We start from the raw sequence: 25434 nt of genomic DNA, 5'->3' as shown, positions 1-25434 counted from the left end.
TGGGTAATCTTGGAGTGCTAGGGGTACAGAAATGAGTACAAACCTCACTGGTCTCAGAACTTCACTGTTAACTCAGAGCTGTAAATTCCAGTCTGTCTGTTCATCCAATTACCTGAGAAATCTTTAAAAATCATGAAGTCACCCTAATAAATTTAATTTTTTTAAAGCAATAAAAAAGTGGGTAAAACAAAACTATCATAAATTCAGTAGGTTCTATCCTAAAGACTTATGTGGAAAATAATAGCAAAAATTACACACTGAGTATCTTTCTTCACAAATAGGGGATTCCATTCATAGAGTCGTCTTGCCATTGTCTGTCTTTGTAGTCCAAAGTGCGTTCTCCTTACCCTGTCTCTTTCTGTCACCCAGCGCTGAGCCTCTGAAATAAGAGTAAGAGAAATCCAAGAGTTATGAACTAACTTGAATTAGTGAGTCATCACTTCAAAAATCAATACCTAGGTAAGGATGCATTACACGCTCCAAATGAATAGAGTTTGACAAACCGTGTGTTAATGCTTGAGAAAACTGGTTTTTAACTTTTTTGGACACCTAGATCACTTTGGGAATCTGATGGAAGTTGTAGATTATCTGTCCAGGACGACTGAAGCGCCTATTATTACATCAGGAGGTTGTTTCATAGACTCCCTGATACATGTGCATACATATTAAAAATGTCTTCAGTGTCCCCTGAGCTTTCGATATATTTATTACAGTATATTTCACATGGTTTACATTTCATTAGAATATGTTATTTAAAAATATATTATCTCTTCATATACAATCCAGAAACAACAAAGAAAAGGAAAAACTCACTCATAATGCTACTGTTTTGATTTATTAACATTCTGGTATACTTCTTTTTAGTCTTTTTTAAACCATATATATTTATACCGTTGTATTCAAGTGATATTCTGACTATAGATGTTTTCAAGGATGTTGTAGAAACTTTTTTTAGGAGTTTCTGTAGGGATTACAATATGCATCTTTAATTTATCACTATCTACAATATTTCAAATTAATACTGCTTTACTTCCAATGAAATATACTAGTTTGCCTCCATTTGTACCAGTTTTATCTTCATTTCCCTCTCTTTTGTATTATTACTGTCATGCATATTACACCTATATATATTATAAACAATACAGTGGTAGAATCTGCTTTTAGCAAGTATATGTCTTTTTAAAAACTTAATTAAGAGAAGAAAATAAAATATATCTCTTATATTTGCTCATATATTTACTGTTCTCAATGAGCTTCATTTCTTCCTGTGGTTCTGAATATAATCTGTAAGGACCACATTTTTACTTCACCCTTTATGCTATATGTTAATGATGTCATGTTTTAATCTTTGTGTTGTGTATCTTCTAACTACTTTAGTTGAGTTGTTACCTTTTCTTTTTACTTTCACAGTAGCATTTTATCTTTAATTTTATTTATTTTAATTTATCAGTTGCAGTTTATATTTAATATTTTATATTAGTTTCAGAAGCATAGCAAAGTGGTTAGAAAATTATGTACTTTAAAGAGTAGCATTTTAAGTGTCTGATTTACTGTTTTTGTTAAGTACAGAGTCTGGCAGAAGCAAGGCCTGCTTGAGTGTGGTTGGTAGGATAATAATATGGGTGTAGTAATTTATAGTTTTAATTTGAACATTTCACCTAAAATGTCATATGGTGTGCTGGAGTGGGATATTGTTATGTTACAGAATTACATGCTTAGGATTTTATAGTAAAGGATTTTGTAATTAAAAGGGGCATTATTTGTGCTGGACTCTGTATTTGGCTTTTTATGTGAGATTTTTTTTCTTTCTCATGTTTTCTTATTTCTGGTTATGGGCTTTCCTTTTCTGCTTAAAGAATACCCTTTAACATTTCTTGTAAAGCTGGTTTGATGGTGATGACATTTTTTAGGTTTTGCTTGTCCAGAAAACTATCTCTTCTTCCATTCTGAATGATTCAGACTCTAAACTAGATTCTTGAAATGAAATGGTATGTCAACCGGTATGAGTATTTTAAGGTACTTAATATGTCCGGTGCCATTTTTTGGTTGGTAGGCAGTTTTGCATACTTTCAATTTTTCATGTTGTTAATTTTTTAAAAAATAAATTTACTATATCTCATTAAGTAGATTTACCTAACTTGTTCTTTATTGTTGGGTTTTCATTTATTTCCTGGTCTTCACCTCTTAAAAGAAAATATCTGAAATGACTGAATGATCATAGCTCCTTCATATTTTAAATATTTTCCTCAAAGTCCCAAAGTTGAAAATATTTTCCCAAAGAATATGAGTACATTTATGGCTCTTTTCACATTTTTTCAAATTACGTTCAAGTGACATAAATATACTTTATTATGAACTGTAAAAAATTTAACAGTCTTCAAAATTTTTAATTTATTCTTTAATTTATCTTTAAAGAATTTTCTTTTTCTCATAATACCCATTTTTCCTGATCCATCCAATGGAATCCTACTTGGAAAACATAGGTAGAATTAAGGTAGAGAAGAAAATAGAAATTGTTACAATTTTGCCATATATATTTTTAGTTCTTTCTAGAATATGCATTTTATTATTTTTTTACAAATCTGGGTTATACAGTTTTGTAGCCTTCTAAAAATCTTATGTTAGCATTTCTCCTTGTCATTCATTTCTCTAAAACATTTGAAAAATTTACTACTGTGCTGCTTCTTTCATGGGGTCGGACCATAATTTATTTAACAATTCTTGTACTGGGCATACTTTTCTATTTTTCAAATATACCATCATGAGCATGCTGTCATGGATGAGAAAACTAAAGCCCATTGAGATTACAAAGTCAAGACTAGAATACAGGTGTTCTGATACTTGCCTTTTGCTTTCATCTCTGTGTACCTGTTGGGCATGTGTGAAACCCACCCTGATTGCAAGTATTTCATCTAGAAAATATCTTTCAAAGACATTTTCAAATCAGATCATTCAAATCAAATGAATAATTTCCTTCAACATGTTTATGGAAACAAATAAGAACATATCTACTTGACTTTTTTGTGGGTTTATCTGCATCACTGACCATTTTGAAAACAATGGTTCAGACAGTTGCCTATTTAAAGGGTTTTTGGAGAGGCGGAAAAAAAAACCCATGTTTTAAAAAACTTTCTGATATTGTCCTTTAGTGGAGAAAATACTTCAAAAAGAGTAATTTGGAAGATCTGTTACAGGCAAAGGTAAAGTCGCTGCATTCAAACATAGAAATTATAACTTGAAATAAAACAGAAATGTTTTTGTCAAGACATTTAAAAACTTCTGTGAAGTCTATAAAGCAAAAAGAAATAGTAGACCATTCCAGATAAGTGGTGCCGCAGAGAACCCCATTCCCTTCTCAGCAGTCTTGAGATGACACAAAGGGAGAGAGACAAAATCAAAAAGCAGAAAGAAAAGTAGTCACAGGGAATAAGTTTCTTAGAAATAGCTGTTGTAATGCTACAAAAGATTTTAAAAATAGGAGGTATTATTTTAAACTGAATTCTAAAAAGATCAGGAAAGACATTTATGTAATAGTTTCAAATAATGTTTTATAGGCCATCCTGAAATGTTAATGTTTATGGACTAAAAGATATGCTGATACTTAAAATTGTGGTAACAAAAGTACATGGCTATAAAGATGTTAAAAAAAGAATATACTAAAACAGAGTTTAAAACTATATGAATGTTTATCCTTATATGTCACCACCTACTTTTTCATTTTAGAAAAAATTTGGGAAACTAAAATTATTTGACCTTTCAAAATGTAAACAACTTTATTATTGAGTCTAATTTTACTCTAGCCTCCGTGCTGTGGTGTGTAGAAGTGTTGTTAAAAATAACTTGTTTCACATGGAATTATTTTAGAATTTCTGAGAGGCCTACCATACAAGTAACTGATGCATGTAAAAAGCCCTCATTTCCTACTTCTGTGGGAGAATCTTTTGCTTTAGCTGTGTCAAAAAGAGTTCCTACAGGGGCCCGTTAAGAAAACATTTCTAGTTAGTGGCGCTTTATGTAGCCATCCCAAATAAGTGGTAGTTTAAGTTTTCTTTTTCTTCCATTTTTGTTTGTTTTGTGCTTCTAAACGTGCCTTAAAATAACCAAACTTCTCTTCCTGTCTCCCTGCCTACCTTGGCTCAACAGAAGAGAAGGAATTTCTACTTAATCTACCTAGCTTTCGTAAAGCTGCTTCCTTTCCAAATCAAAGCCTTCTTCCTAAGTTCTCTTTCAAGGTGGTTTAAGTAGTGAGGTTTCGTAGCTGGGAATAGAAATGAAGGAAACTAAGGAAGGGAGAGGGCTCCTATTTTGCAGGAATAGAGAGGTAGTCTGTAGTTTTTTCACAAAGATTTTTAGTGCTGTATGACCTATAAAATAGTCCACACTGTATAACTAGGTGGGGCTGGACAAAGATGGTGGCATTTCAGCATGTCCACAACTAAGGATAACTGGTGAAAAGGAAATTCCAAGAAGAGAGTTCTACAGGAAGTAGTTGAGAAAGTGAGAGGCCACGTGTTGCTCAAATGTTGCAAATGCGTACAGACGTGGTTGACACATAAGAATGGAAGAATAGCTTAGGATGTTGATAGTATTGAAAATTAAGCAGTAAGTTTGTGATTAACTCTGGAAGCAATGGAGAGTCACTGAGGCATTTTTTAAGCAGCAACTTAGTTTGAACTTTGATTTGTGACGATAACTTTAGCAGCTATACAGAGGATCACAAAGATAAGTGTAAGACAATCTAGGTTGGGAGCGAGGCTTTTCTATAAAGAGCCGTATAAATATTTTGGGCTTTTTGTGAGCAAACAAACTCGATCACAACCACTGAACCCTGCCGCTCGCTGCCAGTTAGTTTGTAAACAGAGAAGCATGGCTGTGCGTTTGTGGACTAAATGAGCAGCATCATTTAACAGGGTCGTGAATGTGGGTTTCTTAAACAGTTCTAAAGTATGTTATAACCCTGGGTTCAGATTCACCTCTTTAACTTTCTCATCTATAAAAGACATCTATAAAATGGCATCTTTTTCTGCTTTATAATAAAGTAGCTATTATGTTAACTTTTTCCAAATGCCTTAAGCTCTTAAGAGAAAATGTTTGCTAAAACTCAGTAAGAGGAATTTGCTATTGAGAATGGAATATACATTGTAGGTTTAATTCTCTTTTTTTTAGTCTTTATTTGAACCAACTTGGTACTAAGTTCCAGAGGCAAAGATAAATTTACTTTTGAGCTACTTGTAATATTTCTAGCTTAGACCTTGATCCTAAGAGATAGAATTATAGTAACTGTTAAAATGAAATGTAGCCAGAAATATGATAAGCTGTTGATATGTGTTTCTGTCATAGTGAGATTGCATTTTACTTTAAAGGAGATGGGGTAGTGCCTATACTGCAAATATGTTTAATATTTTAAAGTTATTCATGTGAAGAAGCTCGATTAAAATGAGCTTTTAAGATGGCACTCACAACCTTTAAGATCATTAATGGTCACATCAAAAAGACTAAAGAAAATTTAGTGTTAACTTTGTATAATCATTTCCGGCGATCAAAACTGATTTGACTCTCCCCTCCCCCAATGAAAGTTAATAAACAAAATGTAGCTCCATCTGTGAGGCAGTATAGTGTTTAAGAACAAAGATTTTGTCCTCTGGATTAAAATTCAAGCTCTGCAACCTTAAAATTTTTGTGATTTTAGGTAATTTATTCTTCATGTAAAAGATAGCATTAAGAATGCCTGCCTTGTCAGAATTGTTAGGAGAATTTTGTCAAATGACATGTATGTAAAGTGCTTAGCACAGCATCTGGAACATTAGAGCATACGATGAGTAATAGCTATTGTATTTTTTCCAAAAAGGTACTTTTTTTCAGGCAGCTTATGCTCTTCCATGGGAATGGCTGTCATGCTGTCTGGGAGAGATAGGGCACATAAAAGTTGTATATACATATTTGGAGCTCATGTTCTCATTTTAAGAATTGCCATTCTATAATCAAATAGGTTGGTTAAAAAATACTAATTTTATCAGACCAGTCAAGGTGGAGGCGTAGGTAGACACACTACAGCTCCTTGCATAACCATAAAAAGGGTCACAACGAACCTCAAACCAAAAACAACCAGAACTGCCAGAAAATCAAACTGTGTGAAAATCCGATAACCAGGGTTTCAAAACAAAGTCGAATTCACCCAGATGAGTAAGACGGGTGGAGAAGATGAGTGTGTTGGCAGCGAAGCAGTGGCCAGTGGAATGGACACGTCAAACCTTTTCCAGTAAAAGAATGAAAAAAATTCTTACATCATACTAATGAAAAGTATGACTTAGTTACTGAGGTAAGAGAGCAGATTGGTAGAGCTGCTGTGATGGAATTTTGTTAAAATGTGAATAGATGTTAATATTGATTATGATAAAGTTCTCTGAATTTTCTGATATTCACATGACAGTGCATTAATTTAAAGATCCATCTTATTAAAACTGATCTGTAAATGTCTTTTATGGTTGATTTTTTAGCCACCAGCTGAACAGGCCAAAGCCAGGCTACAGTTGGTTCTCGAAGCTGCTGGTAAGTGTAGATAATTAACTTTATTTAAATGAAAAAGTTTGAAATAAATTCTATCGTGGTTACAAGTGGGTCAAAAAAGAGAAACATCTATTTCCTATATCCTCACAAATTTATAATATCTAGATTATATATAGAGAGTCATATTTTACCTTAGCTATTTATTGTTGTAGTATAATATTAAAAGGTCACTGTCTTTCTTTTTATGAAATTGACTTCATTTTGGTTTTAATTTTGATGAAGTCTAATTTATTGATCTTTATCTTTTATGTATGGTACTTTTGCTGACATGGTTAAGAATATTTTTGCCTAACCTCATATCATAAAGATTTTCTCCTGCATTTTTTTCTAAAAGTATTATAGTCTTACATTTTTTAGATTAAAATCTATGATCTGTTTTGATTTAGTGTAAGATACAAGCTTTAAGTTGAGGTTTTCATTGAGCCGAAGGAAGCAAGGTAAATGCCATTTTTTAATTCCTCCAACTAATTCATTGGTTCTTTTGTTCTGTATGCCGCCTAATCTTAAAATGCTATCTATATGTTTTATTTCTCAATGACACAATAATACTGTGACTTTGGTTTCAGGAATAATATCCAGATATCTGTAGACATGAAATACTTTACCTTTTTAAAAATATCAAGATCAAAAATATAAAATAAAAATACAGATCCATGTCATCTTTTCTAAATACTGATATTTTACTCTGAACTTTAATGTGCTCTTCAAAAATGTATGAACTTATTCAAGTAGTAAGTTGTCAAGGTCAAGTGTGGGGGTTAGAATAATATCACCAGAGTAGTACATATTTTTAAAAACTATACTTTTTAAAGGTCTGTAAACAGGTCATAATTTCCGATTGTAAAATAAGAATTCTGTTTTACCATCAAAGTAATTTCATACCACTAAATGACAGTTGTTGTATTTTTTTGTATTCCTTGATTGAGAAATATATATGTGCACATGATTTGAGGATTTCTTACATTACATTTGCTCCTTGCATTCTGACTCAAAATGTCCACAGACTAAAGATCAAGAACACCAGTGTAAATGATATACTAGCTTCATAAATCACTTAAAGGAACTACTTATTATAAAAGGCTAAAAATTTGTAAATATTTTGCCAGAGTCTCTAAACCCCTCCATGTTACTTTAAATGTCACTTACATTTTATGCATTTTATCTTTTAGTTATGTAGAAAACATGATACATTAAAATTTTGTTACAGCGTTTTATACTGTAGGATAAAGCTAGTTAGTGTGATTCCCTATCTCTTACATAATCTACATTTATTCTTTAGTGACACGATTTTGCTTTGAAATATATTTTTTAGTTCAGAATTTGAGTATTGACAAACTCATATTTTAAAGGAAAATATTTATGGTGCTTAGTCCAAAAAGTATTTGTTCCCATCAATATAAGTATAAGTAATTTTATTTCATAGTTTTATACAGTTTTCTTTTACTTCTCAATCTTTTGTTATGATTTTGAAGCACATTATAAAACAGACTTGGCAGTCCAGACTTCACAATGTATGACTTGTTTCTGTCAGTCCGGGTTGTCATTCCTCATTTTTAAAAATTTTACATTGTAAATTCTATTAAGGATAAAGAGGTAGGTTCTGTGTATTTGAGAAATTTTCAAAATACTATGACAGTTTTCAAATTAAAAAATGTATATTGGCTTGGATAAGCAAAGACAGATTTTAGCAAGATGTAGCATTATTTATTAATTTTTTCTTATTGAATATGTTTTCTCCATCTTTCCCATTTTATCAATAACACTGTGATGTACATCCAGTTAAAAACTGGGTTTTCCTTATTTTAGATTATTTTCTTGGGATTGGTTGCTATAGAAATGAGTTTATGTGGTTATAGGGTATTAATCTTTAGAGTGGTTTTTTATACATTTTGCTAAATTGTTCTACAAAAGAACTGCTGCTTCTCATTGCCGCTGGTTAGGTAACCATTTTTACCAGACTTTGCTTTCTGATGCCAGGTGCATGATATATCACTTTATAATATGATATATTATACCTCTTTGAAAATATTCAGTACTGCTTTTAATGGGAACTTGTGGCCTGGAGAAAGGAAGCAGATGAATGGATAGGGGAGAAGCATATGAGCAAATATAGAACTTATTGTCAGAGTTCCAGATCTGTGTCAGTGATGAATTCAAGGTGTTCATTGTGTTATTAAAAGTAAACCAATACAGAAAGAACTGTAGCTCAGTCTGGCAAGGCACACAGTTAAAGTCTTGCCTAGTCCTAAGATGGAGGTGGGTGGATAGGAAGGTTTGGAAGCCCCCATTCTGTCATACTGGAGTTTACTTGAGTTCCTAGGGAAAACACTTTCGACTCTGGGCCCTTAAATTGGACGTAGGGAAAGACTTAAAGCTGTAAGCTAGACTCTCGGATAGGGAAAGACTTAAGGTTGTGTGCTGGTCTGTATGGTTCATGTATAGAATCCTCCTGATTAGACCAAGTCTTTTACTCTAACTGTGGGTCCTAGAAGAAAGTTTTATATATAACCATTGCATTATTGATTTATTAGTGAATGTTAATAATATTACTGATTGGGAAGTAAAATATATTTGTAGATCATTTGGCAACAATTAGTAGTTACATGATTTTGAAAGACTAAAATAACACTAAGCAAAATATAACTGTAGGGTATTATGCATATTGTACCAAACATGACTTTGAAATCAGATTTTATTGTATGTGTAATTATATTTTATATGCACTAAATTATTACATTTTATACTTTGTTATGCTAAATCTTCAGATTTAGATAGACTTTTTTTTAGGTTCATTGCTAAATTGCAGTAGAAACCAAATTTTATGTCTCTTGTTTAACAGTTAAGGTTATACGTAAGGTTACTTTTTAAATCTTCAAAATGCAATAAGACACAGAAGGTTGCAAAATTGTATACATTTTTAAAAGTGAATATAAGTAGTAACCTCAGCTAATGATTTATTCTATGATACTGAGTAAATCCAATTACAAACTGTTTCTTCCATGATTTCTTCCTTTCCTTTTAAAAAATACTTTTATCATTGTCCTATTTAAGATTCAAAATCTTGAAATTTTTCTGACTTCTGTATAGTCAGTCCGTCAATCTTTGTAGACTCTTATTTTGAATATTTTTATGTTTATTCCTTTATTATCTTTTCTACTACCATCTCCTTAGTCCAGACACCAAACTTTTCACCCAAAGACTAATCCATTGCCTCCCACCTGGTCCCTTGCTTCAGTTCTTCTCCAGAGAGATGGTAGTGAGTACTGGAAGCGTTCTAAATCTGCTTCGTACTTGCTCTGTGACCTTGCACAATTGGGTTAGCCCGAACAGGATTTTGTAAAAGGGGTGTGACAGAAGTATATATCTTCTAGTTTACTGTAGTTCTCTATTTTTTAAAAAGTAATTTATTGAGGTAAAATTTACATAGTAAACATAAATTGTTTAAAGTGAACAATTATGTATGTATTTTATCTATGCACTTAAAGTGGCATTAAATACATTCTCAGTGGTTTATAACCACCACCTCTATCTAGTTCTAAAACATTTGCGTTACTCCAATGTAAAACCTCTTACTATTGAACAGTTTTCTTTCCACCCACCTTCTCCCCGCTCCTGACGACCACCAGTTGGCCCTCTTTCTCTAGGAATGTGTCTATTCTGGGTACTTTATATAAATGGAATCACACAGCATGTGACCTTGTGTGTTTGGCTTCTTTCACTTAGTGTAGTGTTTTGGAGATTTAGCCATGGTGTAGCAGGTGTTAGTGCTTTCTTTCTGTTGATGGCTGAGTGATACTCTGCTGTGTTTATATATAACATTTGTTTATTCATTTACATGTTGATGAAAATATGGGTAATTTCCACCCACTGGTTATTGTGAATAACATTGCTATGAACATGTACTTTTTTGAGTATTTGTTTGTAATTTGTGGGTTATATGCCTAGGGTTGTATTTGTGGGGTTATTTGGTAATTCTCTGTTTAACTTTTGGAGAAACCACCAAACTTTTCCACAGCAACTAAACCACATTACTTTCTCATCTGCAGTGTATGAGTACAGTCCATAATGTCTCAACTTGACCATGTCACACACTCAAGTTACCTGTTGGAAAGTGGATTAGGGACTTCGCTGTTCTAAAATATCCTCCTCTGTATGGGGGAAGGTAAATAATTACCTTAGAGAGTTGTTGTGAAGATAGATATTGTAATATATAAAGGGCCTGGTCGACCCACTTGGTGGCAAATGGTAGCCACCAAAATATGTTTATTTCATATTGTTTTTTGTGACTACCACTGCCAGATGACCTTTCTCAGCCACTATTCGGACATGCCACCCCTTTGCTCAGAATTATTCATGGACTCTCAGGTCATGGACGTGGACAACAGTGTGGTGATTGTCAGGGGAAGGGGGCTGGAGGAGGTAGAGGAGAGGGTGTAAGGGGGTAGACTGTGATGGACAGAGATTTCCCTTGGGGTAGTGAGCACACGGTTCAGTGCACAGATCATGTGTTGTGGAGTCGTGGACCTGAAACCTGTATGATTTTGTTAACTAATGTCACCCCAGTGTATACAATAAAAAGAAAATATTATTCATTGATTATCAGTTGCTTACAAAATCAATTTTATATTCTATGCTTAAGATTCCAATGTTCTGTACGGTGGATCGACAGACTACCATCTTTATTTCTTAGAGTTAATATCTGTACTTTTCCACATCGTTGTTTGAGTTAGTCATGTTTGTTTCTACCTGGAACTCTTGGCTCAGGATTTTATCGCTTCTAGAAATGTCTTCCTCCGTTCTGTTTTCCTCTTCAAACGCTCAGGATGCATCTCAAATAAAACTTCCATATGATTTTCCTGACCATTTCAACACATGATCTTTTTCTCCTTTGAATTCCTTTTGTGCTTGTCTGTACATACTCTTTATGCTGCTGTTTACTCACATGCTGCTGCTATTAATATTTAATTGTTTCACAAGTGCTGGACTTATTTTCCCAATGAAATGAGAAACTTCTGAAGGTCAAGAATCATATCTAAAACTTTAAATCTTTCCCAGCAACACAGCACCTATAATGAGCAGAACTATACCAGATAAAATTCCAGCTATTAATCTTCGGTGAATAAGTCATTGTAGAGAAACAAATGACCTGGGTAATTGGAAATTAAACCTTTAAATGCTAGTGTGCTTATTGTAACCACTGTTTGATGGATTTGAAAATAAATGTACAAAAAAGTTTCCTGGCTTCAAAAAGATAAATGACAGTAATATGACTTTTTAATCGTAAATTTTAAGGTAGTGTATGACAGAAAATTTAATCAAACACGATTATCACAAAGGAGGAAGAAGAAATAATAAGTTTACCCAAAGACTTGTCTCCGTCACTTTTGCTGTCACTGGTGTTTGACTTTTTAGCACCTTTCCAAACATGCTTTTGGTTTTCCACAAAAACACAATATTATCTTATGCCAAGTGTATTCATGGGTTAGAAGGAGGATTTAGAGGAAGGATTTTTCTCAAACAGAAATATTTTCATTAGCATGAAAAGGGGACACTTTTCATCACATGGTTTCAAGGTGTGATTTTCTCTAAACTGTCTTTAATATTTTACTTTTAATAATTACTGGTACATGCAACCTTTAAAATTGTATCTCTCACGTTACAAGAAAAAGTAGATATATTTTGATGCATGTATGGTAAATCACTTTTATCTTAAAACCTGTAATATTTATTTTCTGAACTATGTCCACAATACTATGTATTGTGTTTTAAAGTTTTTAAAGGATTTTCATAAATCTTTTTTATCATTTGACTCACATCACTGCATGGAGAGCTAATTAGCTTCATTTTACAAATATCCTGAAAGTGTAAATGACTTGTAAAAGATCGCACAGCTAATAAGTGGCAGAACCAGGCCTCAAATCCAGTGATTTCTGACCCTTGAACTATTTGTGTTCATACGTTAAGACCTTGAGTTATGTTGGGCAGAAAGAAGGGCAATAGAAAATATCACCAAGTACATACTTGGGTTTATTAGGTGTAGTGGTACAATTATCTTATAATAAAATAATTCCTATCTTCAGGCAAGCCTTTGATTCTGCAATGAGTTATTTCTAGTTGAAAAGGATTAAGGTTTCAGTAAAAACATTCTTCCCCTTAACTATTAGAGTCCTCATAATAGATTTTTGAAAACTTTGAAAAATCTAGGGTAATGTTTTATGACTGTCATTGTTTTTGTCATCAATCTAACTAGGAACGTGCATTTCAGAGACATTTGTTGGTAGTGGAGAAGCTGGTTAAGTATTGTCAAAGACAGATAAGGCACACACCCTTGCACATTATGTCCAGGTCGGAAGCTATGCTTTGTAATAAGCCAGATGTACGTCACTCAATCTTCCGCAGCATGTTAAACTTAGATTTTATTCCAAGTAGTTACTATTAAGCACCTAGAATCCAAGTTCTGCCCCTTTCTCTTCATAGCCATGTGATCTGGAAAGTCTCAGTACTATCTAAAGTTCATTCTGACTAAAATACTTGTGATTCTGAGAGCTACAAATGAGATTCCCGTGCTAATGCTCTACAATTTTCAGGGAGTGAAGGAAGCCATTCTGCTACCCTGATATAAAGCTGACAGAGGTTTTGTTCTGTAGGTTTCTAACCTCTGATCTGTGGGTCCAAAAAATAGCCTGATTTATTGTGAGAGAGACTTTCATGTAGGACAAACCTAAGAAAAACAGCAAGTGATTGAAAAATTAATTTCTATTTTATACAAATAAGTAGCTTTCAGGCTTTCCTTGTGCAGGTTCTTCCTGACTGTGTGTCAGCAGTCTAGATTCACACCCAGCTTCACTGACTCTGCACTTGGACGTGACACTCCTCCTCTACTCTGTTTCCCTTTCCTTGTCTGTGCAATGCAGGCACTAATAGCACATAACTAATGATGGTGTTGTTCCACGCTTGAAATGGGTTAACATTTGCAAAAACACTTAGAACAGTGCCTGGTAGGTAGTAAGTACTGAGTAAATGTTAGCAATTCCTCTGAAACACAATATGTTACTGTGGTTAAGTTCTCAAGTCAGATGGCCAGGATGCCGCTTCCAGCTCCATTGTTTACAGATAAAATCATGAGTAAGTTTTTAAAGCTTGCTGAGCATCATTTTTTTCTTTTATAAAATGGGAGTGATAACAGTTTGTATCTTTAGAGTCTTTTTATTTATGATAAATAAATAATGTAGTAAAGTATTTAGGGAAGCACCTAACAGCAACTTGAGTGTTCTATAAATATGAGCTAGTATGAGTAAGAGTAGTTTTTATGGTGTCACTGGAGTGGCCTTACCAGGTAACAAAAGAAGAGATAGGGAGCCAGACGTCCTTCCTATACCAGCGTGCATATACAGTTAGAAGTTACCAAGAATTAAGAATAGTGCTTTTTAAATGAAACTAAAGAAACCTTAAATAGTTTGATTGACTTGGGCATTGGTTAAAACTGTTTTGTTATCAAATATGGTTTCTGCAAACTTCAGAAATTCTACGTGAAATGTAATAGCCTTAATGCAAAATGAAATTAAAAATGTTAATTTATCTTTCAATTTCCAATTATGAACAAGATTGTTGGCTCTGTGTTGAGCCAAAAAGATAATAGTGTTTCCTAAAGCATATCATTAAGTAAATTTCTTTTTAAAAAGTATAGGTATTTTAGCATCAGATACATATTTATATTTGAATGACCATAATTTATACCTGATAATATTTACTAAGAAGAAATCTATCAGCTAGAGTCTAACAATACCACAGCAACTTGCCATGTTTGAGCAGATGTTAAGCAGACAGTAGTTGAATGTTAATTTTGAGAGGCTGGTATGTTTAAGCCTAGCTGAAGTATGTTGCATGTGGGCTTTTCTAGACTCGAGTACAATGCTAGATCTCTGGGGAGAATTTTAAAGCTAAACCTCTTTCTTTTGGGTCCTCTATATGGACTCTCTCAAGTCAGTATAAAGCAGATCATCCCTAGGCTAAAGCCCTTCAGCTTTTGTTATTGGGCTCTGTAGACCTGTAATTAGGCCTCCTGGCAGGCCTTGCAGGCCAGTTAATGGTCATATGGAGTTTCTGTGAGGCAGACTGGCTTTGTATAAATCCTGGGTAGGAATACGTTTATGGGTCACTTCCTACCAGGACCATGCTTTGTCCTTATGCCCTGCAGGCTGACAGGGAGCAGGTTCCCTTGACCATGGACTGTGCAGTTTGAAACTCAAAATCTACTCCACTAATCCCCTGTGTAAACAGAGGATTTAGAAGGGCTTCTGTCACTTACAGTTGCCAATTCACTTGGGTGTCTGTGAATTAATTTTCCCCCAGACTTCATTATTGAAAGACTGACAAGTGTATAAGATCTGGGTGTTTGTTTACATATCAAGTTTGCATTTTCTTTTTCAGTGGTTTTAGAATCATTGTCAATGATGTATTTAAAACAGAATTATGTAATGAGTTTTTATTAATCACCCTTAATATTTCTTAATTTAAGCCATTAAAAATACTTGAATGATAACCAACCTTTTCCTACAAGGAAAATTACAGCTGTTTGTTTGTAAGAGAAAATAATAATATGTAAATAAATTTACCAGAAACATATAGATTTCAGAAAAGTCAAGGAATAATTAACTCAAAACTCCTGTATATTATATATTTTTATGTTAAGTAAAATTTACCTTTATGTAACAGAGCTTTTCAAGGGGGAACTTCAAATCAGTATATAAAATGCTTAATAAAAATATGTTTTCTTCAGTGTTTAAATATTATCATTTATTGAGCATCTACTATGTAGTAAACAGTTTTTTATGTTTTTATATATTATAAATATTTTAAATAATTGATCTATGTTTTTCTAGTTAAGTAAACTGGTTTGAATTTTAAGAAAGCCACAATTCAGATTTCTTCTTTTTAGAAGAATTTTATTTAAGCCTTCATTATAGTTTTTGCTTTGTTGCTCGGATAATATTAAGATTTGATTCTAAACTGTGTAAGTGTTGAGTATGCTTTGCAAAAAAAGTCACCTATCTTTCTATGAGCCAAGTTTTCTTTTGGGAGGAAAGCAAATGATGAATACTTTCCCAGGTCTTATCTAGTAAATCAGCGCTCAGTATTTTGCATTTTGTGATGTAAAAGTGGTTCATGACAGATGTGGCTGAAAAGACCACATACGTAGACTGTATGATTTTAGTCTGGTGGAACTAATAGGATCACTCATTACATTTTAGACCCTGGGGTTTCTTTTTTTCTTTCATAATAATGAAAAAAAACTGTTTAAATAGAGTGGCCCTTTTTGTGTATGAGTGCAACATCTCCTAAATTTACAAATCAACAAATAATCCTTTCTTTCTTCTAAAAAATTACTGAATTAATGTTTATTTAGTGTTTACTGTTATTTTAATTGTTCTGTCTTCCCATAAAAGATTTTGTTCTTTTTTTAAAGGACTTAATGAATTTTATTTACCAAAACAAAAAATACATTTTTTTAGAAATCTAAGACTTGTGAATTAAATTGAATTCTGTATTAATAAAAATGAGTTTGGGAAATGTTGAAATAATTAATGGCAGCAAATGACATTTTACAGTAGGGATTCTTGGTGTTTACTTACAAATAGGGCAATTGTGGCATAGTCTGTTTTTTTTCTGTTAGTGTACACAGTGTATTTACTGAAATAGAAAATATTTGTGACCTGTTTTGGAATTCAGAGAAAGGAAGTTCCTGGAGAGTGTAAAGTAAAGAATAGTTCTATTTTAGTTTTGACCAAAAGTTTATATTTACATTGAAAGATATCCTGGGTGTTTTATCAAAATGCTAATAGTGGTTTTGATCCCTGGGTGTAGGATTTAAGGTTATTAAATGTTTTGCTTGTTTTTATTTTCTGATTGTTTTATAGTTATGAAAATGAACCTGTGAAGGTGTAGAAAAAGGTGTCCACCTGTTCCAGTACCATTTAGTTTAAACGAGATAAAATTCCCCATTATTTAGTATGAAATTTGATGAGTTTTGAAAATGTATGTATTTATGTAACTACAACCAAAATTTTTGATAAAGAATATGTACATTACTCCATAAAGTTCCCTTGTACTCCTTTGAAGTCAATTCTCTCCCCATTTCAGACCATAGCAACCATTAATCTGCTTTTTGTCACTGTCATTTTGCTGTTTGCAGAATGCCATATAAATGGAATCATAGGGTATGTAGACTTTTGTCTGTGGTGTTTCACTTGGCATAATGCTTTTCAAATTTGTCTGCATTGTTGTAAGTATCACTTCTTGATATTGGCCAATAGTACCACATTGTATGGCCTATTTGTTCATTCAGTAATTGGTGGACAGGTGGGTTGTTTCCAATTCATGGTTTTTATGATGAAAACTTATGTGAACATTTGAGTACATGTCTTTGTAAACATGTATTTTCATTTTTCTTAAATAAACACTTAGGAATAGGATTGATTGCTTATATAGTTGTGTTATTTTAAATTTCTAAGAAACTGGCGAACTGTTTGCCAAAGTGGCTGTACCATTTTGTGTTTTCACAGCAGTGTATGGAAGTCCCGTGTGTTCCATATCCTTGACTTCACTTGGTGTTGTCATTATTCTGCTGTTTAATTTCCACACTTCTTTTAAAATGTTATATTTCATTTGACTCTAATGTACATTCCTGTGACAGTTCATCTTCTCATGCAGTTGTATGTCATCTGTGTACTTTGTGAAGTAGTGTCTGTTGTCCATTTTAAAGAAATTGTTTATATTATTGACTTGTAGGGTTCTTTATATATTCTGAATAGAAGTCAGGCATATACTTTATAAATATTTTCTCCTTGTTTATGCCTTGCTTATTTATTTTCTAAACACTGTTTTTTAAGTTAATAACTTATATACAGCAAAATATACTTTTTAGTGAGAGTTCTTTGATTTTCGAAACATGCATACAGTATGTAACAACACCAGAATCAAGATAATAAGACAATCTTATCATTCCTCGAGATTTCCCCATTACCTATGTTGGGAACCCTTCCCACCACTCCTGGCTCCTGGAAACGACTGATCAGTTTTTTGTTCCTACAGTTTTGACTTTTCCAATATGTCTTGTAAATGGAATGATAGGACATGTAGCTTTTTGAGTCTGGCTTTGGTCTAGCATAATGTTTTTGAGATTTATCCATGTTGTTGCATGTGTCAGTATTTTATTCTTTTATTACTGAGTAGTATTTCATTGTGTGGATTAATTGGAAGTGTTCAGGTTGTTTCCAGTTTTGGGTGACTTAGGTCTGTCATGAATTCTCTGTTCTGTTCCATTGATCTGTATGCCTGTCTGTCTTTTTAGCAGTACCACACTACCATGATTACTGTAGCTCAGTCGGAAGTCCTGAAAACAGTTAATGTGCCCTTCACTTTTGTTCTTGCCTTTCAGAATGCTTTGGTTATTCTAGTTCCATATGCAGGTTTTTGTATAAATATGTTTTCAACTCCTTTGGGTAAATACCAAAGAGTGTAGTTGCTGAATCATATGGTAAGAGTGTGTTTAGTTTTGTGGGTATCCGCCAGACTGCCTTACAAAGTGGCTATACCATTTGCGCATTCTCACCAGCAATGATTGTGAGTTCCTGTTGTTCTGCATCCTCACCAGCATTTGGTGTTGTCATTGTTCTGGATTTTGGCCATTCTAATAGGTGTATAATGGTATCCCATTGTTTTTATTTCTAATTTTTTAATGACATTGTTGAACCTGTTTTTATGTATTTTTTGCCATCCGTATATCTTCTTTGGTGAAGTATCTGCTAAAGTTTTGGGCCCATTTTTTAATTGGGTTGTTTTTTATTGTCAACTTTTAAATGTTCTTTGTATATTTTGGATAACAGTCCATTATCAGTGTGTCTTTTGAAAATATTTATACCTAGTCTGTGAGTGGCATTCTCATTCTCTTGACATTGTGTTTCACAGAGAAAAGTTTTTAATTTTAATGAAGTTCATCTTATCATTTATTTCTTTCATGGATCATATCTTTGGTGGTGTTAACTAAAAAGTTATTGCTGTACTAAATGTCATCTAGGTATTCTTAGTTGTCTTAGAGAGTTATATTTTGTGTTTTACATGCAGGTTTGTGATCCATTTGGAGTTAATTTTTGTGGAGGGTGCAAGGTCTGTGGCTACATTAATTATCTCTGTCATGTAGATGTCCAACTGTTCTAGCACCATTTATTGAAAAGACTTTTTTCTCCATTGTATTGCCTTTGCTCCTTTGTTAAAGGTCAGTTAACTGTATCATGTATTTCTATTTCTGGACTTTCAATTCCATTTTATTGATTTATTTGTGTATTCTTTCACTGGTGCCACACTGTTTGATTACTGTTGGTTCATAGTAAACCTTGAGGTCAAGTTGTATCAGTCTTCCAACTTGTTTTCCTCCCATATTATGTTGGATGTTCAGGGTCTCTTACTTATCCTTATAAAACTTTAGAATTAGCTTGTTGGGTTTTGATTTGGATTGCATTGAATCTACAGATCATGGTGGGAAGAACTTACATTTTGAAAATACTGAGTCTTCCTGTTATACATGTGGATTATCTCTCCAATTATTTAGTTTTCTTTGACTTTGTTCATAAGAATTTTGTAGTTTTTCTCATGTAAATCTTGTGCATATTTTGTTAGATTTATCCCTAAGTATTTTGTATTTCTGGGTGCTAAGTAAATGTTAATTGTGTTTTAAATTTCAAATTCTACTTGTTTATTGCTGTTATATTGGAAAATGATTGATTTTGTTCATTAAACTTATAGTATCCTGCAACCTTGCTATAATTTGCTTATTAGTTCCAGCAGTATTTTTTGTCAGCTTTTCAGATCTTCTACATAGATGATCATGTTATCTTGGAACAAAGACAGTTTTATTTTGTTCCAGTCTATATAACTTTTATTTCCTTTTCTTGTCTTATTGCATTTGCTAGGACTTCTAGTATGATTTTGAAAAGGAATGGTAAAAGGTGACGTAATTATCTCATACCTGATCTTAGCAGAAAATCTTCAAGTTCTCATCATTAAGTGTGATATTACCTGTATGCTTTATGTAGATATTCTTTATCAAGTTGAGGAAGTTTCCCTCTATTCTTAGTTCAGTGACAGTTTTTATCATGAATGGATGTTGGATATTTTCTATTGATTTTTCAATGTCAATGTATATGATCATTATATCTTTTAATATACTGTATCACATTTAAGGATTTCCCAATATTTAACCACCCTTAAAATAACTTATAGTGAATCCTATTTGTTAATGGTGTCTTTTTTTTTTACTTATTATTTATTTTTTATATTATTCAATTATAATTGTCCTTTTCCCCCATTACTTTCTGTTGCCCTCCCCACCCTTCCACATTCAGTCCTCCCCCCACCATTGTCCTTGTCCATGGGTCCTTTATACACCTTCNAATATTTAACCACCCTTAAAATAACTTATAGTGAATCCTATTTGTTAATGGTGTCTTTTTTTTTTTACTTATTATTTATTTTTTATATTATTCAATTATAATTGTCCTTTTCCCCCATTACTTTCTGTTGCCCTCCCCACCCTTCCACATTCAGTCCTCCCCCCACCATTGTCCTTGTCCATGGGTCCTTTATACACCTTCCTCAACTTGACCCTTCCCCTTCTTTCCCCCATTACCCCCACCCACCTCCCCTCTGATCACTGTCAGTTTCTTCTTTATTTCCATGTCTCTGGTTCCATTTTGCTCACTTGTTTGCTTTGTTGTTTAGGTTCCACTTGTAGGTGAGATCATATGGTATTTGTCTTTCACTGCCTGGGTTATTTCAATTACCATAATACTCTCCAGTTCCATTCAGGCTGTCATGAAGGATAGGAATTCCTTCTTTCCATCTGCTGTGTAGTATTCCATTGTATAAATGTACCATAGTTTTTTTGATCCACTTATTTACTAAATGGGCACTAAGGCTGTTTCCAGCACTTGGCTATTGCAAATAACGCTGCTATGAACATGGTGTATAGGTTCTTTTGAACCGGTGTTTCAGGATTCTTAATGGTGTATTATTTTTAATATAATGTTGCATTCTGTACTGTAACTTTTTATTTATTTAGTGTTTGTACAAATATTCCTATGTGCTACTGATCAGTAGTTTTCTTTTCTGCATCTGTTAGCATTATCTGGTTTAGATACCAGTATTATACTTGCTTCATAAAAACAGTTTCATAGTTTCCTTTCTATGCTCTGGAATAATTTTTGCAGTATTAAAACTATCTTTGATAGTTTATTAGTTTTCCCTCTATGAAGCAGTAGGGATCTGGTGCTTTTTTGTAGTTGAAAAGTTTCTCTATATCTTCTTGATACATTTAAGCTTTCCAATCTCTAAAAAGTTTACTTTTGGCAAACTGAATTTTCTTAGCAAATCATCCATTTTGTCAACATTTTCAAATTTATTCTTGTAGAGGTTTGCTAAGTAGTCTTTTAAGTTCTTGGTAATTTTTTTCTTTTCAGTGATTATTTCCTCCTGTTCAACTCTTATTTTGTATATTTTTCTTGTTTAATGTTATAATTAATTTTTAAAAGTGAAAATTTTGATGATTTATTAATTTGATCTTTCATTTATCTGTTTTCTAACCTTTTAGTTTTATTACTTACTTTCACATACTTTCCTTCAGTTCTTGTTGTTTACCTAGCTTTGTGAGTTGGGAATATAACTCTTTTTTTACAGTTAAGTTATAACTTAAAAAGGCATTCAGTTTTTCTCTAATAAGTACAAATATATCCCATAAATTCCAAGTGTAGAGTTTCTTGTTATTTCTAAGAAATTCTATGATTTTGGTTTGTTTCCCCTTTAACTAGGAGTTATTTAATCTCCAAGTAAAAGAACCTTTTTGCAATTTGATTTTGTTATTAATTTCTAGTTTATTATGTTTTAACTAGAGTGGTTTGTATAATATTTCTACTTTATGGAATTTATGGATGCTTATTTTTGTGACTATTTCTTACATACTTAACAAGGTAGTATATTTCCTATTTGCAGAATATAAAGTTTGATATTTATAGAGATTTACCTTATGTTTCTTTTTAGCTCTTCTATGTCCTTTTATTTTTTTTGTCTAGTTTTCCCATCTTATAATATATGAGAATGTATTAATATTTCTTATGGTTGGCTTATTTCAATCTATACATTGTTGCTTGTTCTGTCATTTCTGCTTTATACAGGTAATTGCTATATTATTTAATGCATAGATATTAACTGTAATATCTTCATCTTGAGTTGTTGTCTTTAGCATTTAAATATATCCATTTATGTCACATTTAATGTTTTTTGGCTTAAAATCTACTTTGATGTCAGGATCCCAAATCATGCTGTATTGTTACCATTTGCCCATTTCTTTTATTTTTCAGCTGTTTGAATTATTTTGTTTTAGGTGTGTCTTCTGTGTACAACCTATAGTTGGGTCTTTTTAAAATTTGAAAATCTGTTTAATAGGTTAAGTAAGCCTATTAGCATTTATTGATTTGAATAATATATATAGTGTAAGCTCTATCATATCATTTTGTAATTAGTTCATTGTGTTTTCCCAATAATTATTTTGTAAGCTATGTCTTTTCAGTGTTAATTCTTTGTAGGCACTTAGTATTTTTGTTATTAATTTTTCTGTTCTTGATATCTTATCAATATTTGTATTTGTTATCTTGGTTTTGTGTGTTATTTCTAGGATGGTGTTTCTTTTTCATCTTATTGGATAATTTTGACATATCGAATTTTAAAATTTTTATTTAGTCAACTCAATCATTTTCTTAACCATATTTCTTTCATCCATCTTTCATTGTGTTTAAGCTTAGAAAGCTACCTTAGAAAGCAAATCGTGAGGTCAAGGGTGCACTCCTCCAGTCTGCTAAGTCTGTCTAGACTTCTGATCCCAACTACAAGTACAGTGTTTTTCCCAGAACACCCTCAGATTCAGTGATGCTTCACCAGAAAGACTCAAGAGATATCACTGAAAGTTACTGTTGTCATGGTCACATTTAGTATAGGAATACACTTAGACCTGGGTCTACAGGTGTTCAAAAGGAAGTCCCTATCTTCCTCAGGAGGTGTGAACCTCCTACATCATCAGTGTGTGACAATGGTCCTGGGGTATTGCCAACCCAGAAAGCTCACCTAACCTTCAGTGCCCAGAAATTTTATCCGGACATCCTTACTTAGGCATTTTTAATTCATTGATTGCTTTTTCTTTTAAGTCAGTGTCCAGCCCTACATTATTTCTGGAGATTGGGCGGACATCATGTGGTAAAAAGCCCTAAACCTCTAATCTAAATAGTTGGTCTTCTTGCCATGGGTGGCCCCATTCTAATTGTGTTGGGTGTGGATGTCTCCACCCTTAGTCACCTCCAGAGCATAAATATCTGACTTGGTGTGAATGGCACAGCAATGAATAGTAAAGACACTGTAATCACTCTGGCTTTTCAGTAGCTGTAGACAGGCCTACCTCTCTTTGGGCCAGATCTAATTCTTTACTCCACAAAAGTCTTTCTCTTTCAGCTGTTAAATAAAACTCAGTATTTTATACTGCCATTGTTTTTATATGTTTATGAATATTCTATCATTAACCCTTGAACTGTATGGAATTTAGTGTTGATGCTAGAGATGGATTACTTTTTCTGCAAAGAAAACCAGTTCTAGCACCAGTTGTTAAATAAATCTTTTTTTTTTTTACTGATGTTGATGCCTTATTTATTCTGGATACCTAGTTTTTAAACCTCTACCATTTTTATTAATTAGAGTAAATTAGAAAATAATAGTAGAAAGTACTCAAATTAGGCCTGTAATTCCTGACAAGCAAGACAGTCAGATTATAAATAGCAGACAAAGGATGTCCAAATCTATCACACTGTGAGTCTCCTGACTAGCAGTATCTCTATAATTGATATCTTAAGAACACTGCTGTTTTACAAGCCAAACTTTACTTGATGTTTTGATATTTATAATGATGCTCTGTGTTATCAAGGAAAGAATGAAGTTCTGCACAATTCTGCCTAAGAACACCTGAAGATCAAGCAAAATTCTCTGTGTGTTGACTAACAAGGAAAAATGTCTAAGAAATCATTAAGGGGATAAAAGCACTATCTGCAAGCATAATTATAGGATGATGACATGTACATATTTTTACATTGCATGTATATGTGTTTAAAATGCATAGGAAAAAAACCCTGGAAAAATACCCACCAAACTGTGATAAGGAAGAGGGTAACATTAGTGGTAGTGTGCCTGTATTTCCTAATTCTGTAGTCTTTTTATTTTAAAAAAATAGCTTGTATTTCTTCTATAATTGAAAACTTTAAAGACGGTATACAAGTTTATAATGCATTGTAGAAATCAATATAAACAAGCGATGTACATGTTGGAAGTTAAATAGGTTAGCTCTAGAGTGTTCAGTCATGAAACTCCATTCCCTAAAGGTGCAGGTGTCACAGGTGGGCACAGGTAAGCAGGTGATTGGGACAAAGAATTGAACTGAACACCCAGAGTTTATAGCAGAGAACATGGGAGCAGGCCAGCTCCAAGTAGAGATTGACCTCAGGGACTGGAGGGACTCAATTCTTATAGGGTGGATTCTTCCTGACTAGTTTTGGCAGACTTTTACTGCGCATGTACAAGTAGTTGTATTACTTTAAAGCTACTGCACATGTGGTCTCCCATGATTTTTCCTGATTGGCCTCCAGGAAGGGGGTCCCACAATGTTACCGAATTGACCCCTCCTTCTCTCAGGGTCCCTCCTGTACTAGGTTTGCCTTTCCAATCGCCAGAGAATTATAGCTCTCCATGTTAGAAATTGGTGAAAAGGAAAGGAATTATTTATAACTTGAATAAATAATTCCTTTCATTTTCACAAATGACTTAAGAGTAATGACTTAATGTCTTCATCAAAATCCCTGAGTCCCTTAAAACACCCACACACGCGGTCCTCCCTTCCTCCAGTTGCCGGGTCTGGGGTACCGTATCTCAGGGAAAGAAATAGAAAGCCACATGGTGGTTCTTTGCTAGAGCTGCGTGGTTCTTCTTCACCAAGGCTGCAGGGATCCCCACTCTGCCAAAAGCTCGTGGTTCTCTCACATGGCTGCCGCATCTGGGTTTAAATCCTCGCCCCAACCTTCTTCTACAGTCCCATTTCGGACTCCTCCCACAATCCGCTACACTTGCCAGCACTCCCATATCCTTCCAGCTTTATTGGGTCGCCGTTGTGAGTCTGGGAAGGTGTGGCCCCATGACGGGGAGCCAATCATCTCCAAGCTCTCACACAGGTGCTGTAATCAGGGGGCGTTGCCTCCCAGTTACATCTTAGGTGGAAGTCACTCCCTTCTCCCTGGCTCAAAGCATGGCCACAGCTATTTAGCATATCTGTGAGACCAGTTAAAGGTTATAGATATGTTAAGTGACCATTCTAGAGGTTATCTGCAAAACTGTAGTTATGCAAAACAACTCAATGGCATTGTTCCATGTATCCTACCCCCCAGCTCAGACTTGTGGGGGTGAAGACATCCCGTTTTTTAAATATTTCCTGGACACCCTGAGTTCTGGATCCCATTACAAATCCTTCTTTTGAGGGCCCCCTGGCTGTACCCTCCTACACAGGTACTTGGGATTTGCCTTTTCTTTTTTTACAATATATTTAGTATTTGAAGAGACTTGAAAGGGTTTGGTAACTGAGAAGCTTTAATGATTTTTAAATGAAAGAGGCCATACATTATATCTTATATATTTTATTATAAAGAGTTATTTATGTACTAGTTTCTTTATGAGTACACTGTAGACTTCTACTTATCAGGATTTTATTTTACATTAGTGAAAGTAATTTTT

General features: G+C 33.5%; 1 protein-coding gene across 3 annotated transcripts in view; it reads left to right on the top strand.

Moving 5' to 3' along the window:
* Positions 1 to 25434, top strand: part of RSRC1 (arginine and serine rich coiled-coil 1) — a 322201-nt gene that overhangs the window by 185286 nt on the left and 111481 nt on the right. For all 3 annotated transcript variants that reach the window (XM_037046661.1, XM_037046660.1, XM_037046662.1), the window contains one exon: positions 6498 to 6549. In XM_037046661.1, coding sequence (XP_036902556.1) covers positions 6498 to 6549 — 52 coding nt within the window. The remainder of the gene's footprint in view (positions 1 to 6497; positions 6550 to 25434) is intronic.

Source organism: Sturnira hondurensis, unplaced genomic scaffold (genome assembly GCF_014824575.4).
Source record: "Sturnira hondurensis isolate 20B ecotype Veracruz unplaced genomic scaffold, ASM1482457v3 Scaffold0005279, whole genome shotgun sequence".
Classification (NCBI taxonomy): Eukaryota; Metazoa; Chordata; class Mammalia; order Chiroptera; family Phyllostomidae; genus Sturnira; species Sturnira hondurensis.
Note: the sequence above shows the minus strand (reverse complement) of the source record. Positions and strands in the feature narration are given on the sequence as shown.